This window comes from Oncorhynchus clarkii, unplaced genomic scaffold (assembly GCF_045791955.1).
Source record: "Oncorhynchus clarkii lewisi isolate Uvic-CL-2024 unplaced genomic scaffold, UVic_Ocla_1.0 unplaced_contig_7924_pilon_pilon, whole genome shotgun sequence".
In the NCBI taxonomy this organism is placed as follows: Eukaryota; Metazoa; Chordata; class Actinopteri; order Salmoniformes; family Salmonidae; genus Oncorhynchus; species Oncorhynchus clarkii.
In genome coordinates this window covers 126,454-143,225 of record NW_027261004.1, presented here as the reverse complement: position 1 = coordinate 143,225, position 16,772 = coordinate 126,454, and the positions used below count along the sequence as shown (strand labels likewise).

General features: G+C 41.6%; 2 protein-coding genes across 2 annotated transcripts; both read left to right on the top strand.

Moving 5' to 3' along the window:
* Positions 1 to 236: 236 nt before the first annotated feature.
* Positions 237 to 3,339, top strand: LOC139403164 (CD209 antigen-like protein C). Its single transcript, XM_071146868.1, has 7 exons — positions 237 to 378; positions 662 to 763; positions 868 to 889; positions 1,004 to 1,173; positions 1,293 to 1,417; positions 1,539 to 1,642; positions 3,017 to 3,339. Exons 1-7 carry the CDS (start codon positions 237 to 239, stop codon positions 3,165 to 3,167), a joined length of 816 nt encoding a protein of 271 aa, XP_071002969.1. The 3' UTR covers positions 3,168 to 3,339.
* Positions 3,340 to 9,865: 6,526 nt separating this feature from the next.
* On the top strand, positions 9,866 to 12,842 carry LOC139403159 (CD209 antigen-like). The gene is made up of 6 exons (XM_071146862.1): positions 9,866 to 10,101; positions 11,181 to 11,282; positions 11,385 to 11,630; positions 11,750 to 11,892; positions 11,993 to 12,093; positions 12,396 to 12,842. The coding sequence occupies exons 1-6, from the start codon at positions 9,960 to 9,962 to the stop codon at positions 12,535 to 12,537; spliced, it is 876 nt and encodes a 291-aa protein (XP_071002963.1). The 5' UTR covers positions 9,866 to 9,959; the 3' UTR covers positions 12,538 to 12,842.
* The last annotated feature ends 3,930 nt before the right edge of the window (positions 12,843 to 16,772 follow it).

Here is a 16,772-nt window from a genome sequence, read left to right as displayed (position 1 = left end):
AGTCAAACAGACGCAGGACAGTGCAGGGAGAAGACGCAGGACGGTGCAGGGAGAAGACACAGGACAGTGCAGGGAGAAGACACATGACAGTGCAGGGAGAAGACGCAGGACAGTGCAGTGAGAAGATAGGACATTGCAGGGAGAAGACGCAGGACAGTGCAGGGTGAAGACACAGACATACATTAGATTTGAGGTCAGAAGTAGAAGTTACTGTATTTGACCAAAAGTGTGTTAAGATGTCAGAGGGAGTTTATGGAAACTCAGATGGAGTTGAAGACGATGAGCCTGATGCAATGAAGAACACAGACATTGATTGCCAATTATATGCCAACGTAAGAGCTTTCAAACCCAGACCAAGAGATGGAGTTGTTGCTTCAGGTAAGATTGCACTCATGCTCTCACACACACACGCACATGCACACATGAACATACACACACACACACACACAGATCGGGAGAGAATACTGGGAGAGGCGGCAGGTCGAGACACAAGATGGCCAGTAGAGGGCGGTGCAGGAGCAGATGTGACACACACATAAATTACACACACAATACATTAAAACAGATTACCCTGTTGTACTAGACCTTTTTTTTGTCCCAATCCTGGATGATACAGTAAAACATAATACCAAAGATCTTACTTTAATTATTTGTGATTCAGTACATGCTCAGTGGTGGAAGAGACCCTCTGGAGTTGCTGCAGTGTGTCTGGGGCTGCTGTGTGTTCTCCTACTGGCTGGGATCATAGGCCTGTCTGTCTACTGTAAGTTTAGTATGTTGTCACTGAGACTTAAGTAGCCTACTTAATCATACTTACTCATTAATGGTGTTTTAGTTACATGTTTGATGAACTTTTCCCTTTTACAGATGGAGCCATTGATCATCACAAGTCAACACAGATAGACCAGCTACAGACCAGTTACAACACCCTGACTAAAGAGAGAGACCAGCTACAGACCAGTTACAACACCCTGACTGAAGAGAGAGACCAGCTACAGACCAGTTACAACACCCTGACTGAAGAGAGAAACCAGCTACAGACAAGTAACAACAACCTGACTAAAGAGAGAGACCATCTACAGACCAGTTACAACACCCTGACTAAAGAGAGAGACCAGCTACAGACCAGTTACAACACCCTGACTAAAGAGAGAGACCAGCTTACCAATTGTAGTGAGTTAACATTCATCCCAAGCACATTATTGTATGTCTGTATTCAGTCATTAAGTGTCCAGCGTGATACATTGAAGGAAATGCATGTTTTCATCTTGTAGAACAAACCTGTCCTGAAGGCTGGCAGAAGTTTGAATCCAGTTGGTACTTCCTGTCTACTGAGACTAAAACCTGGAAGGAGAGCAGACAGGACTGTTTGAAGAGAGGAGCAGACCTGGTGATCATAAACAGTGATATGGAACAGGTGAGAGAGAGAGAGTGAGAGTGAGAGAGAGACAGAGACAGAAAGAGAGAGAGAAGAAATGGCATTGCAGGGGTAGATATGATCAAACATATTAATATATACTTATCTCTCTCAACAACAGGAGTTTCTCTTCAAACTCAAGAAGAGAGTCTGGATTGGTCTGACTGACTCTGTTAGTGAGGGGACTTGGAAATGGGTGGACGGCACCCCACTGACCAACCCAAGGTAATATACTACTGCTGTAATAACACTGACCACCCCAAGGTAATATACTACTGCTGTAATAACACTGACCACCCCAAGGTAATATATTACTGCTGCAATAACACTGACCACCCCAAGGTAATATACTACTGCTATAATAACACTGACCACCCCAAGGTAATATATTACTGTTATAATAACACTGACCACCCCAAGGTAATATACTACTGCTGTAATAACACTGACCACCCCAAGGTAATATATTACTGCTGTAATAACACTGACCACCCCAAGGTAAGAGACTACTGCTCTAATAACACTGACCACCCCAAGGTAATATACTACTGCTCTAATAACACTGACCACCCCAAGGTAAGAGACTACTGCTCTAATAACACTGACCACCCCAAGGTAATATACTACTGCTCTAATAACACTGACCACCCCAAGGTAAGAGACTACTGCTCTAATAACACTGACCACCCCAAGGTAAGAGACTACTGCTCTATAATAACACTGACCACCCCAAGGTAAGAGACTACTGCTCTATAAAAACACTGAAAAACCCAAGGTAAGAGACTACTGCTCTAATAACACTGACCACAGTGTAAGGAGTAGGACTGATTCTCTGTGTTGTTCATACTCTAGGTTCTTCATACTCAACTGATAGACCAACACTGACCACGAAGTAAGAGATGATAACTACTATGACAATAAGGCTCCAATGTTCAGTTCATTCAACCTCTATCCCTACAGGTTATTGTCATTGATGGTGGTATTCAACAAAGCTGAATTAAGCTGAATAATGTCAGTATATTATTTAGGATTGTGATGTTCTGTGATATCTGACTATTTTTAACCCTGTAGGTACTTGTATTAACCATGAAATCTGACTGTTTTTAACCCTGTAGGTACTGGTATTAACCATGATATCTGACTGTTTTTAACCCTGTAGGTACTGGTATTAACCATGATATCTGACTGTTTTTAACCCTGTAGGTACTGGTATTAACCATGATATCTGACTGTTTTTAACCCTGTAGGTACTGGTATTAACCATGATATCTGACTGTTTTTAACCCTGTAGGTACTGGTATTAACCATGATATCTGACTGTTTTTAACCCTGTAGGTACTGGTATTAACCATGAAATCTGACTGTTTTTAACCCTGTAGGTACTGGTATTAACCATGATATCTGACTGTTTTTAACCCTGTAGGTACTAGTATTAACCATGATATCTGATTGTGTTTAACCCTGTAGGTACTGGTATTTACCATGATATCTGACTGTTTTTAACCCTGTTGGTACTGGTATTAAACATGATATCTGATGGTATTTAACCCTTTAGGTACTGGTATTAAACATGGTTTCTGATGGTTTTTAACCCTGTAGGTACTGGAATGACCATCAGCCTGATAGTGGAGATCCTAGTGGGGAGGAGGACTGTGTTGAGATACATAAAGATTGGATCTTTCCACTTAAGGCATGGAATGACATGCCATGTGACTGGAAACTCAACTGGATTTGTGAGAAAGTGGTTTAACATCATCCTGACAACATACTGTAGCCTGCAGTGCACACAACTTCCTCCTTCATTCTCTCTCTCTCTCACACACACACAGATAGAGCCTCTGTCTTGATCTCGCTCACACACTCTGCCTCAATCCCAAACACACCCTTACACAGATTTTCACACACACGCAAGCACACATGCATACACGTACACACACACACATGCAAATGCACCTATTATTGTATTTGTTTGTAGTATCTTATTGATAAAAGTCCTACTTATTTCCTGATTGTACCTTCCTGTGTACTATTAATTTTGTTTCACACGTCATCAGATATAATTTGAAATTAGTACAGTTGACAAAAACATAAATTCCAATTAAAATAATTCTAAAGAATATATTCTAATTGTGGCCTGGTGATAACACTCTCAACAGTACCAAACCACCATTACATACACTGTATAGGAAGGAGTTGACTGTATCACCAATCAATGAGTGTAGTAGAGATATGAAAGGATCTCAAATTATGTTACTAAGTCATCTTTGATCGTCAGTCTTTGTTGTCAAGTCACATACAATATCAAATGCTCATATTTGACTGATGTTCCCTTATAAGGGTCCCAAAAGAGTGAAGTGGATGTTTTCAGTTGTTCAAACAGATGTCACTCAACATCTCATCCTCACTGGTTAAGCCTTCCCACCCTCAATATCCACTTGGAACAGTTTGTAGTGTCACATCTATTGTCTGGACATTATAATGACCCATGTTTGTAGTCCTGGACCTCCTGAACATGTTGATGTATATTTGGTAGTAAACAGAGGGTCCAAATCAGCAGAAAGGAAGGGGGAGTTCTGGAAACTCCCTGAATTATCTTGGGGCTGTTACATATGATATTTAATATATGTTACCAGCTAGTCTTTGTTCTCCACTTCCCCTCTGTGATCTATATCTTCCTGGTATGATAGTGTCCTGTCCATCATCACAAATAGCAAGTCCCATTCCCTGGGCAGGAGGACTGTGTTGAGATATACTCTTGACAAGCTGACCATGTAGAGAAATGGAATGATGTATATTGTGCTGCAGAAAATAGTTTTACAATAACCACTGTAACAATCTCTCACATGCACAAATGCACACAAGTATGTAACTTGTTGTATTTTTGCATTGGCATACCCGTGTCATGTTGATGATAATACTCTAGAGTTAACATCTACATCTGGTGTGTTTACGGACATATTCAATCAATCCGTATCCCAGTCTGCTGTCCCCACATGCTTCAAGAGGGCCACCATTGTTAATGTTCCTAAGAAAGCTAAGGTAACTGTGCTAAACGACTACCGCCCCGTAGCACTCACTTCCGTCATCATGAAGTGCTTTGAGAGACTAGTCAAGGACCATATCACCTCCACCCTACCTGACACCCTAGACCCACTCCAATTTGCTTACCGCCCCAATAGGTCCACAGACGACGCAATCGCAATCACACTGCACACTACCCTAACCCATCTGGACATGAGGAATACCTATGTGAGAATGCTGTTCATCGACTACAGCTCAGCATTTAACACCATAGTACCGTCCAAACTCATCATCAAGCTCGAGACCCTGGGTCTCGACCCTGCCCTGTGCAACTGGGTATGGGACTTCCTGACAGGCAGCCCCCAGGTGGTGAGGGTAGGTAACAACATCTCCACCCTGCAGATCCGCAACACTGGGGCCCACAAGGGTGCGTTCTAAGCCCTCTCCTGTACTCCCTGTTCACCCACGACTGTTTAGCCATGCACGCCTCCAACTCAATCATCAAGTTTGCGGACGACACTACAGTGGTAGGCTTGATTACCAATATCGACGAGAGGGCCTACAGGAAGGAGGTGAGGGCCCTCGGAGTGTGGATTCAGGAAAATAACCTCACACTCAATGTCAACAAAACAAAGGAGATGATCGTGGACTTCAGGAAAACGCAGAGGGAGCATCCCCCTATCCACATCGAAGGGACAGTAGTGGAGAGGGTAGTAAGTTAAGTTCCTCGACATACACATCACGGACTAACTGAATTGGTCCACCCACACATAAAGCGTTGTGAAGAAGAAGCAGCAGCGCCTCTTCAACCTCAGGAAGCTGAAGAAATTTGGCTCATCACCAAAAGCACTCACAAACGTCGACAGATGCACAATCAAGAGCATCCTGTCGGGCTGTATCACCACCTGGTACGGCAACTGCTCCGCCCACAACCCTAAGGCTCTCCAGAGGGTAGTGAGGTCTGCACAACGCATCACCAGGGGCAAACTACCTGCCCTCCAGGACACCTACACCACCCGATGTCAGAGGAAGGCCATAAAGATCATCAAGGACAACAACCACCCGAGCCACGGCCTGTTCACCTCACTATCATTCAGAAGATGAGGTCAGTACAGGTGCATCAAAGCTGGGACCGAGAGACCGAAAAACAGCTTTTATCTCAAGGCCATTAGACCTAACATTGAGTGGCTGCTGCCAACATACTGACTAAACTCCAGCCACTTTAATAATGGAAATTGATGTAAAAAATGTATCACTAGCCACTTTAAATAATGCCACTTAATATAATGTTTACATACCCTACAATACTCACGTCATATGTATATACTGTACTCGATACCATCTACTGCATCTTGCCAATGCCGTTCTGTACCATCACTCATTCATATATCTTTATGTACATATTCTTTATCCCTTTACACTTGTGTGTATAAGGTAGTTGTTGTGGAATTGTTAGGTTAGATTACTCGTTGGTTATTACTGCATTGTCGGAACTAGAAGCACAAGCATTTCGCTACACTCGCATTAACATCTGCTAACCATGTGTATGTGACAAATACAATTTGATTTGATACATCAGTCACACAGACAGAGACACACTGATGACTCAGAGACAGAGATATCACTAGAATCAGAGACTTAACGTATAGAGGTCTTGCAGTTGATGTACGACAATTCTAGAATCAGAGACTTAATGTATAGTAGACCTACATAGAAAGAAAGACCCAGGCCTTGCTCAATATGCCAAAGGTGTCACAAGGTGCCCTTTTGTGTGTATATCACAGCCATTCTCTCTCACTCTCTCTCCCATCACAGGTTTTATGATGGTCATAAATACCTTGTAGAAACTTTGGGTTTGGCAAGTGTGAGGGGAAAGAAACCTATGTGAGACAAGGATCTTCCCCTGCCAAAACGCCTACATCCACAAAATTGAAGAATTAAACAATAATTATATTTTTGAGAATGTAGAAACGGTCGGTGGGAAATCAAATTTCAATAAAATGTATTTATAAAGCCCTTTTTCATCAGCCGATGTCAAAGTGTTATATAGAAACCCAGCCTAAAACTCCAATAGCAAGCAATGCAGATGTAGAAGCACGCAATCCTGTCAAATTTGTTAATCGTTTGTGATGTAACTCCCAAATCCAGTCAGCTGATGTTCTGAAAGAGCTGCAAAATCTGGACCCGTACATATCAGCTGGGCTAGACAATCTGGACCCTCTCTTTCTAAAACTATCCGCCGCCATTGTTGCAACCCCTATTACCAGCCTGTTCAACCTCTCTTTCGTATCGTCCAAGATCCCTAAAGATTGGAAAGCTGCCGTGGTCATCACCCTCTTCAAAGGGGGTGACACCATAGAAGCAAACTGTTACAGACCTATATCGATCCTGCCCATCTAAAGTCTTCGAAAGCCAAGTTAATAAACAGATCAATGACCATTTCGAATCTCACCGTACCTTCTCCGCTGTGCAATCCTGTTTCCGAGCCGGTCACGGGTGCACCTCAGCTACGCTCAATGGGGCAGCCTAGTGGTTAGAGCGTTGAGCTAATAACCGAAAGGTTGCAAGTTCAAATCCCTGAGCTGACAAGATAAAGATCTGTCGCTCAGCCCCTGAACAAGGTAGTTAACCCACTGTTCCTAGGCCGTCATTGAAAATAAGAATTTGTTCTTAATAACTGACTTGCATAGTTCAATAAAGATACAAATAAAAAATGTACTAAATGATATCATAACTGCCATCGATAAAAGACAATACTGTGCAGCTGTCTTCATCGACCTGGCCAAGGCTTTCGACTCTGTCAATCCCTGTATTCTTATCTGCAGACTCAATAGCCTTGGTTTTTCTAATGACTACCTCGCCTGGTTCACCAACTACTTTGCAGAAAGAGTTCAGTGTGTCAAATCGGAGGGCATGTTGTCCGGACCTCTGGCAGTCCCTATGGAGGTACAACAGGGTTCAATTCTCGGGCCGCCTCTTTTCTCTGTATATATCAATGTTGCTGCTCTTGCTCTACGCAGACAACACTATTCTGCATACTTCTGACCCTTCCTTGGACACTGTGCTAACTAACCTCCAAATGAGCTTCAATGCCATTCAACACTCCTTCCGTGGCCTCCAACTTCTCTTAAACACTAGTAAAACCAAATGCATGCTTTTCAACCGTTCGCTGCCCGCACCCGCCCGCCCGAATAGCATCACCACCATGGACGGTTCCGACCTGGAATATGTGGACAACTATAAATACCTAGGTGTCTGGTTAGACTGTAAACTCTCCTTCCAGACTCATCTACAATCCAAAATCAAATCTAGAAATCGGCTTTCTATTTCGCAACAAAGCCTCCTTCACTAACGCCGCCAAACTTACCCTAGTAAAACTAACTATCCTACCGATCCTCGACTTTGGCGATGTCATCTACAAAATAGCTTCCAATGCTCTGCTCAGCAAACTGGATGCAGTCTATCACAGTGCCATCCGTTTTGTTACCAAATCACCTTATACCACCCACCACTGCGACATGTATGCTCTAGTCGGCTCGCCCTCGCTACATATTCGTCGCCAGACCCACTGTTCACCCACGACTGCGTGGCCACGCACGCCTCCAACTCAATCATCAGGTTTGCGGACGACACAACAGTGGTAGGCTTGATTACCAACAACGACGAGACGGCCTACAGGGAGGAGGTGAGGGCCCTCGGAGTGTGGTGTCAGGAAAATAACCTCACACTCAACATCAACAAAACTAAGGAGATGATTGTGGACTTCAGGAAACAGCAGAGGGAACATCCCCCTATCCACATCGATGGAACAGTAGTGGAGAGGGTAGTCAGTTAAGTTCCTCGGCGTACACATCACAGACAAACTGAATTGGTCCACCCACACAGACAGCATCGTGAAGAAGGCTGAAGAAATTCAGCTTGTCACCAAAAACACTCACAAACTTCTACAGATGCACAATCGAGAGCATCCTGTCGGGCTGTATCACCGCCTGGTACGGCAACTGCTCCGACCACAACCGTAAGGCTCTCCTGAGGGTAGTGAGGTCTGCACAACGCATCACCGGGGGCAAACTACCTGCCCTCCAGGACACCTACTCCAGGACACCTAGGCCTGTCTGTCTACACCACCCGATGTCACAGGAAGGCCATAAAGATCATCAAGGACAACAACCACCCGAGCCACTGCCTGTTCACCCCGCTATCGTCCAGAAGGTGAGGTCAGTACATGTGCATCAAAGCTGGGACTGAGAGACTGAAAAACAGCTTCTATCTCAAGGCCATCAGACTGTTAAACAGCCACCACTAACATTGAGGGGCAGCTGCCAACACACCGACTCAACTCCAGCCACTTTAATAATGGGAATTGATGTAAAATATATCACTAGCCACTTTAAACAATGCTACTTAATATAATGTTTACATACCCTAGATTATTTATCTCATATGTATATGTATATACTGTACTCTATATCATCTACTGCATCTTTATGTAATACATGTATCACTAGCCACTTTAAACTATGCCACTTTGTTTACATACTCATCTCATATGTATATACTGTACTCGATACCATCTACTGCATCTTGCCTATGCCGCTCTGTACCATCACTCATTCATATATCTTTATGTACATATTCTTTATCCCTTTACACTTGTGTATAAGGTAGTAGTTTTTTAATTGTTAGCTAGATTACTTGTTGGTTATTGCTGCATTGTCGGAACTAGAAGCACAAGCATTTCGCTACACTCGCATTAACATCTGCTAACCATGTGTATGTGACAAATAACATTTGATTTGATTTGATTTGAAAGACAGGGTGGAAATATGAACATTTTATCATAATACAAGTGAAGGGTTTTTATTCTTCTTCCTCTTAAATCTGTCAAAGTGAAACTATGGAGATATTGTCAGATCTTCTGCTTTTTCATTCTGAGTAACTCTTCACAGTCAGCATAGATAGAGCATAGACCCCTACATGGCCATTGGTGGCCGGTCACAACACAGGGGGAAGTTTCCCCTAAGTACAGATCTAGGATCAGGTTACTTTCCCCCATTCCCAACCTTAACCATTTGTGGAATAAATATAAAACGGAACAAGATCAGCATCTAAGGGCAACTCCCCTCTACACCTCCAGTCACAGAGTGAGAGCCATAATGTGTTCTCCATGTGAAGGCTGGGGTTGCAGTAAACTCAGTCAGGATATATGTAGTGCATATGTCAATTAACAAGGATTTTAGAACTTGAAAAATTGGGACCCTGTGAATTCACACATACATCATATATCATGATATAGAGTCACATAATGTATATTATCAAACTAAGGCTGGTGGAAGTCACATGGTGGCCAGTGTTGTGTTGATTTCACAATTTGTCATCCACTGTGGTTGACTGATAAGGAGTTTCACTACCTAAAAAGTCACAGACGCAGAACAGCGCAGGGAGAAGACACAGCTACAAACGTACATTAGAGTTGAGGTTAGAAGTAGAAGTTACTGTATTTGACCACAAGTGTGTTAAGATGTCAAAGGGAGTCTATGAAAACCCAGATGGATTTAATAACGATGAGCCTGATGCTATGAAGAACACAAACATCGATGGCCAATTATATTCCAATGTAGGAGCCTTCAAGCCTAGTCCAAGAGATGGAATTGTTGCTTCAGGTACGATTCCACGAACACACACACACACACACAATATATTAAACAGGTGAGATTACCCAGTATTTCTATACCTTTATTTGTCCCAATCCTAGATGAGTAATACACATAACTAAATATCTTACTTTAATAATATGTGATTCAGTACATGTTCAGTGGTGGAAGAGACCCTCTGGAGTTGCTGCAGTGTGTCTGGGGCTGCTGTGTGTTCTAATAATCTTTGACAGTCAGTCTTTGTTGTCAAGTTACATATAAACACAACATCAAATGCTCATGTTTGACTGTTACATATGATATTTAATTTATGTTAACAGTTAGCCTTTTTTCTTCACTTCCCCTCTATGATCTATATCTTCCTGGTATGAGGGTGTCCTGTCCATCATCACAAATAGCAAGTCCTGTTCCCTGAGCAGGAGGACTGTGTTGAGATATACTCTGGACAAGATGACCATGTATAGACATGACATGGTTTAAAATGTGCCGCAGAAAATGCTTTCACAATAACCACTGTAACAATCTCTCACACAACTACGCACACAACTAAGCACACACATTTTCAAACTTGTAAACATTGTTGTGTTAGCATAGCCACAACTTCCCGTGTAATTTTGTTGATACTTCCCTAGAGTTAACAGCTACAGCAGTGACACAGACAGAGACACACAGATGACTCAGAGACAGAGACATCACTAGAAGCAGAGACTTAACGTATAGAGGTCTTACAGTTGACGTACGACGCCTCCTGGTGGCCATGTTGGAAGACCACCACATTAATTCTAGAAGCAGAGACTTCATGTATAGTAGACCTACACAAAAAGAAAGACCCAGGCATTGTTAAAGATGTCAAAGGTCATCTATACTGAACCAGATATGAACAAGAAGGTCAAGTTTGACAGGTGAGATGGAGGAGAGGATTGTGGATATCTACGTCAGTGCAGACACCCTGAGAGACGGTGAGACCATCACCAAGAGAGAAGAGACAGCAGACACTGCTCCAAATAATGGACCAGGAGACCAGCACTCAGGTAAAACACACACACACACACACACAAAACATAACAGTATATTGTATGTGTCCACAGAGCCTGATAGCTCAGGGAAGAGACCCTTCCTAGTTGCTGCAGTGTTTCTGGGGCTGCTGTGTGTTCTCCTACTGGCTGGGATCATAGGCCTGTCTGTCAACTGTGAGTTTGTGTCCAAGTTCATTGCTTAATTGTAAGAAGTGTAGGTTACTAAGCCTATTTAACTGGTGTTTTACCTAGTAACTATGTGTTTATACCTTGTAGATAACAGAGCCATCAAAGATTCTGAGGATAAAAGGAACAACTTGTCACAGAGTTGTTCCCTTTATAAGACTAACGCAACTGCAGAGAGAGACCAGCTACAGACCAGATACAACAACCTGAATAAAGAGAGAGACCAGCTACAGACCAGATACAACAACCTGACTAAAGAGAGAGACCAGTTACAGACCAGATACAACAACCTGACTGAAGAGAAAGGCCATATTCAGCTAAAGCTTTTTGTGATAGGTGATACATAAACTGTGATAAATTAGAAGTAAAATCAACAATAATTATATATCATTGGGTTTATGAGTATAAAGATACTGGCTAAGTTTCAAAATGTGTTCACCTTTGCTCTTCAACAGAGCAGCATTGTCAGGAGGGATGGAGATACTTTGACTCCAGTTTGTACTTCCTGTCTACTGAGACCAAAACCTGGGAGGAGAGCAGACAGGACTGTCTGGAGAGAGGAGCAGACCTGGTGATCATAAACAGCAGAGAGGAACAGGTGAGTGAGTGAGAGAATACTTTTCATCAGTAAACTAATGTGTGTGCAGTTTTTTATAAATATATTTAAAAAGTTAGTTTTTTATCTTTTTCAACAACAGACATTTCTCTTCAACCTCCACCTGAGAGCCTGGATTGGTCTGACTGACTCTGTTACTGAGGGGATCTGGAAGTGGGTGGACGGCACCCCACTGACCACAGGGTGAGAGATTTGACCATTTTACCTTGTGATAAGTTGATAAAAAACAACAAAGACATATTGCTTCCAATCATGTTCATAAAAAAGTACGTTTCCACTCATGAACGTCATTCATGAGAACTATAGATTATAGAAACCAGGCAATATTTACATATGAAAAGGTACTCGACATGTGTTGATAGCCCATTCTTGATAATGGTATGATCATCTTACAGAGTGTGTCTTTAAAACATAGGACTATGTCTATAATTGAGGAGAATGTTGGTACCACAGTGTCTGACTGTCTGGTTCTCTGTGTTGTTTAGGTACTGGGGGAAAGGACAGCCTGATGATTATGGGCAAGAGGACTGTGTTGAGATATACTATGGACAAGATGACCCTGTAAAGACATGGAATGATGAAAATTGTCACAAATATCATGACTGGATATGTGAGAAAGTGGTATAACAATAACCCACAGTAACAAACACTCTCTCTCTCTGTGTCTCTCTCTCTGTGTCTCTCTATCTCAATTCAATTCAAGGGCTTTATTGGCATGGGAAACATGCTAACATTGCCAATGCAAGTGAAGTAGATAATATACAGAAGTGAAATAAACAATAAAAATGAACAGTAAACATTACACTCACAGAGGTTCCAAAAGAATAAAGACATGTCAAATGGCATATTATGTATATATACAGTGTTGTAACAATGTGCAAATTATTAAAGTACAAAAGGGAAAATAAATAAACATAAATATGGGTTGTATTTACAATGGTGTTTGTTCTTCACTAGTTGCCCTTGTGTGACCTGTTGCCACAAGACATCTTGCTACTGTGATGGCACATTGTGGTATTTCATCCAGTAGATATGAGAGTTCAAAATCTGGTTTGTTTTCAAATTCTTTGTGGATCTGTGTAATCTGAGGGAAATGTGTCTCTAATATGGTCATACATTTACAGGATGTTAGAAAGTGCACCTCAGTTTCCACCTCATTTTTTGGGCAGTGTGCACATAGCCTGTCTTCTCTTGAGAGCCAGGTCTGCCTACGGCGGCCTTTCTCAATTGCATGGCTATGCTCACTGAGTCTGTACATAGTCAAAGCTTTCCTTAAGTTTGGGTCAGTCACAGTGGTCAGGTATTCTGCCACTGTGTACTCTCTGTTTAGGGCCAAATAGCATTCTGGTTTGCTCAGTTTTTTTGATAATTCTTTCCTGTGTCTCAGGTAATTATCTTTTTGTTTTCTTATGATTTGGTTGGGCCTAATTGTGTTGTTGTCCTGGAGCTTTGTGGGGTCTGTTTGTGTTTGTGAACAGAGCCCCAGGACCAGCTTGCTTAGGGGATCCTTCTCCAGATTAATCTATTTGTAGGTGATGGCTTTATGGAAGGTTTGGGAATTGCTTCGCTTTAGGTGGTTGTAGATTCGAATGGATAATTTCTAGATTTTGATCGTTAGCGGGTATCGGCTTAATTCTGCTCTGCATGCATTATTTGGTGTTTTCCGTTGTACAAGGAGGATATTTTTCGCAGAATTCTGCATGCATTGTCTCAATTTGGTGTTTGTCCCGTTTTGTGAATTCTTGGTTGGTGAGTGGACCCCAGACCTCACAACCATAAAGGGCAATGGGTTCTATAACTGATTCAAGTCTTTTTAACCAGATCTTAACTGGTATGTCGAATTTTATGTTCGTTTTGATGGCAGAGAATGCCCTCCTTGCCTTGTCTCTCAGAACATTCACAGCTTTGTCGAAGTCAACTGTGGCAATGATGTTTAGGCCAAGGTATGTATAGTTGTTTGTGTGCTCTAGGTCAACTGTGTCAAGATGGAATTTGTATTTGTGGTTCTGGCAACTGGACCTTTTTTTGGAACACCATTATTTTGGTCTTTCTGAGATTTACTGTTAGAATCTGTGCAGAAGATCTAGTCTCTCTCTCACTCACACACACATATATAGTTATTATTTTAATAGTTGGAATTGGTCCTGAATGGTTATCACATAAAGCTAAGCATCCCGCTAGCTGGACACCTGTCGACAACTTCCGGGGGAAATTGGAGGGTGCGCATTTCAAATAAATAATCATAAAAATTATGGATATTAAACATTTAGGTACATACAAGTATCTTATAACGGTTAAAAGCTTAAATTGTTGTTAATCTAACTGCATTGTCTGATTTACAATAGGCTTTACAGCGAAAGCATGCCATGCAATTGTTTGAGGACGGCGCCCCACATCAAAATATTTTTCAACCAGCACAGGCTTTGTAAAATCACAAATATCGGTTAAATATTAACTTACTTTAAAAAAATCTTCCTCTGATTTGCAATCCAAAGGGTCCCAACTACAACATGTATGGTCGTTATGCAAGATAAAAATCCTTCTTTATATCCCAAAAAGTCAGTTTAGTTGGAACCATCGATTTGAGTAATCCACTCGTTCAACATGCAGAGTTTGGAATCCTAAAAGCTACGGCTAAACTTTGTTAAAACATGTCCAAATACGTTTCTATTGAATCCTCAGATACCCTAAAATGTAATTAAACTATAAAATTTCATACAGAAAGTAGTATGTCCAATAGAAAAGCATAATTAGCAGGTGCGCGTCCTCTTCGTCACGCACCAGACTAATTTCCAACTCTGACTCCCAGTACTAAAACAATAGAAAAGCATAATTAGCAGGTGCGCGTCCTCTTCGTCACGCACCAGACTGATTTCCAACTCTGACTCCCAGTACTACAACTCAAAATTATTCCTTGTTTGGGAAGAAACAAAACTGAAACCTTGAACAACGACTGTTGATATCTAGTGGAAGCCATAGGAATTGCAATCTATGAGCTGGATTTGTATATGACCCTATACCTTCCATTGTAAGAGCATGGGCTCTCAAAAAAAAATACATTCTGTTTGGTTTTTCTTTGGATTTTCTCCTATCATATCTATTGTGTTATAGTCTCATACATTATTTTAACATTTCTACAAACTTCAAAGTGTTCTCCATCCAATGGTACCAATTATATGCTTATCCTGGTATGATCATCTTACAGAGTGTGTCTTTAAAACATAGGACTATGTCTATAATTGAGGAGAATGTTGGTACCACAGTGTCTGACTGTCTGGTTCTCTGTGTTGTTTAGGTACTGGGGGAAAGGACAGCCTGATGATTATGGGCAAGAGGACTGTGTTGAGATATACTATGGACAAGATGACCCTGTAAAGACATGGAATGATGAAAATTGTCACAAATATCATGACTGGATATGTGAGAAAGTGGTATAACAATAACCCACAGTAACAAACACTCTCTCTCTGTGTCTCTCTCTCTGTGTCTCTCTATCTCAATTCAATTCAAGGGCTTTATTGGCATGGGAAACATGCTAACATTGCCAATGCAAGTGAAGTAGATAATATACAGAAGTGAAATAAACAATAAAAATGAACAGTAAACATTACACTCACAGAGGTTCCAAAAGAATAAAGACATGTCAAATGTCATATTATGTATATATACAGTGTTGTAACAATGTGCAAATTATTAAAGTACAAAAGAGAAAATAGATAAACATAAATATGGGTTGTATTTACAATGGTGTTTGTTCTTCACTAGTTGCCCTTGTGTGACCTGTTGCCACAAGACATCTTGCTACTGTGATGGCACATTGTGGTATTTCATCCAGTAGATATGAGAGTTTATCAAAATCTGGTTTGTTTTCAAATTCTTTGTGGATCTGTGTAATCTGAGGGAAATGTGTCTCTAATATGGTCCTACATTTACAGGATGTTAGAAAGTGCAACTCAGTTTCCACCTCATTTTTTGGGCAGTGTGCACATAGCCTGTCTTCTCTTGAGAGCCAGGTCTGCCTACGGCGGCCTTTCTCAATTGCATGGCTATGCTCACTGAGTCTGTACATAGTCAAAGCTTTCCTTAAGTTTGGTTCAGTCACAGTGGTCAGGTATTCTGCCACTGTGTACTCTCTGTTTAGGGCCAAATAGCATTCTGGTTTGCTCTGTTTTTTTGATAATTCTTTCCTGTGTCTCAGGTAATTATCTTTTTGTTTTCTTATGATTTGGTTGGGCCTAATTGTGTTGTTGTCCTGGAGCTTTGTGGGGTCTGTTTGTGTTTGTGAACAGAGCCCCAGAACCAGCTTGCTTAGGGGATCCTTCTCCAGATTAATCTATTTGTAGGTGATGGCTTTATGGAAGGTTTGGGAATTGCTTCGCTTTAGGTGGTTGTAGATTCTAATGGATAATTTCTAGATTTTGATCGTTAGCGGGTATCGGCTTAATTCTGCTCTGCATGCATTATTTGGTGTTTTACATTGTACAAGGAGGATATTTTTCTCAGAATTCTGCATGCATTGTCTCAATTGGGTGTTTGTCCCGTTTTGTGAATTCTTGGTTGGTGAGTGGACCCCAGACCTCACAACCATAAAGGGCAATGGGTTCTATAACTGATTCAAGTCTTTTTAACCAGATCTTAACTGGTATGTCGAATTTTATGTTCGTTTTGATGGCAGAGAAGGCCCTCCTTGCCTTGTCTCTCAGAACATTCACAGCTTTGTCGAAGTCAACTGTGGCACTGATGTTTAGGCCAAGGTATGTATAGTTGTTTGTGTGCTCTAGGTCAACTGTGTCAAGATGGAATTTGTATTTGTGGTTCTGGCAACTGGACCTTTTTTTGGAACACCATTATTTTGGTCTTTC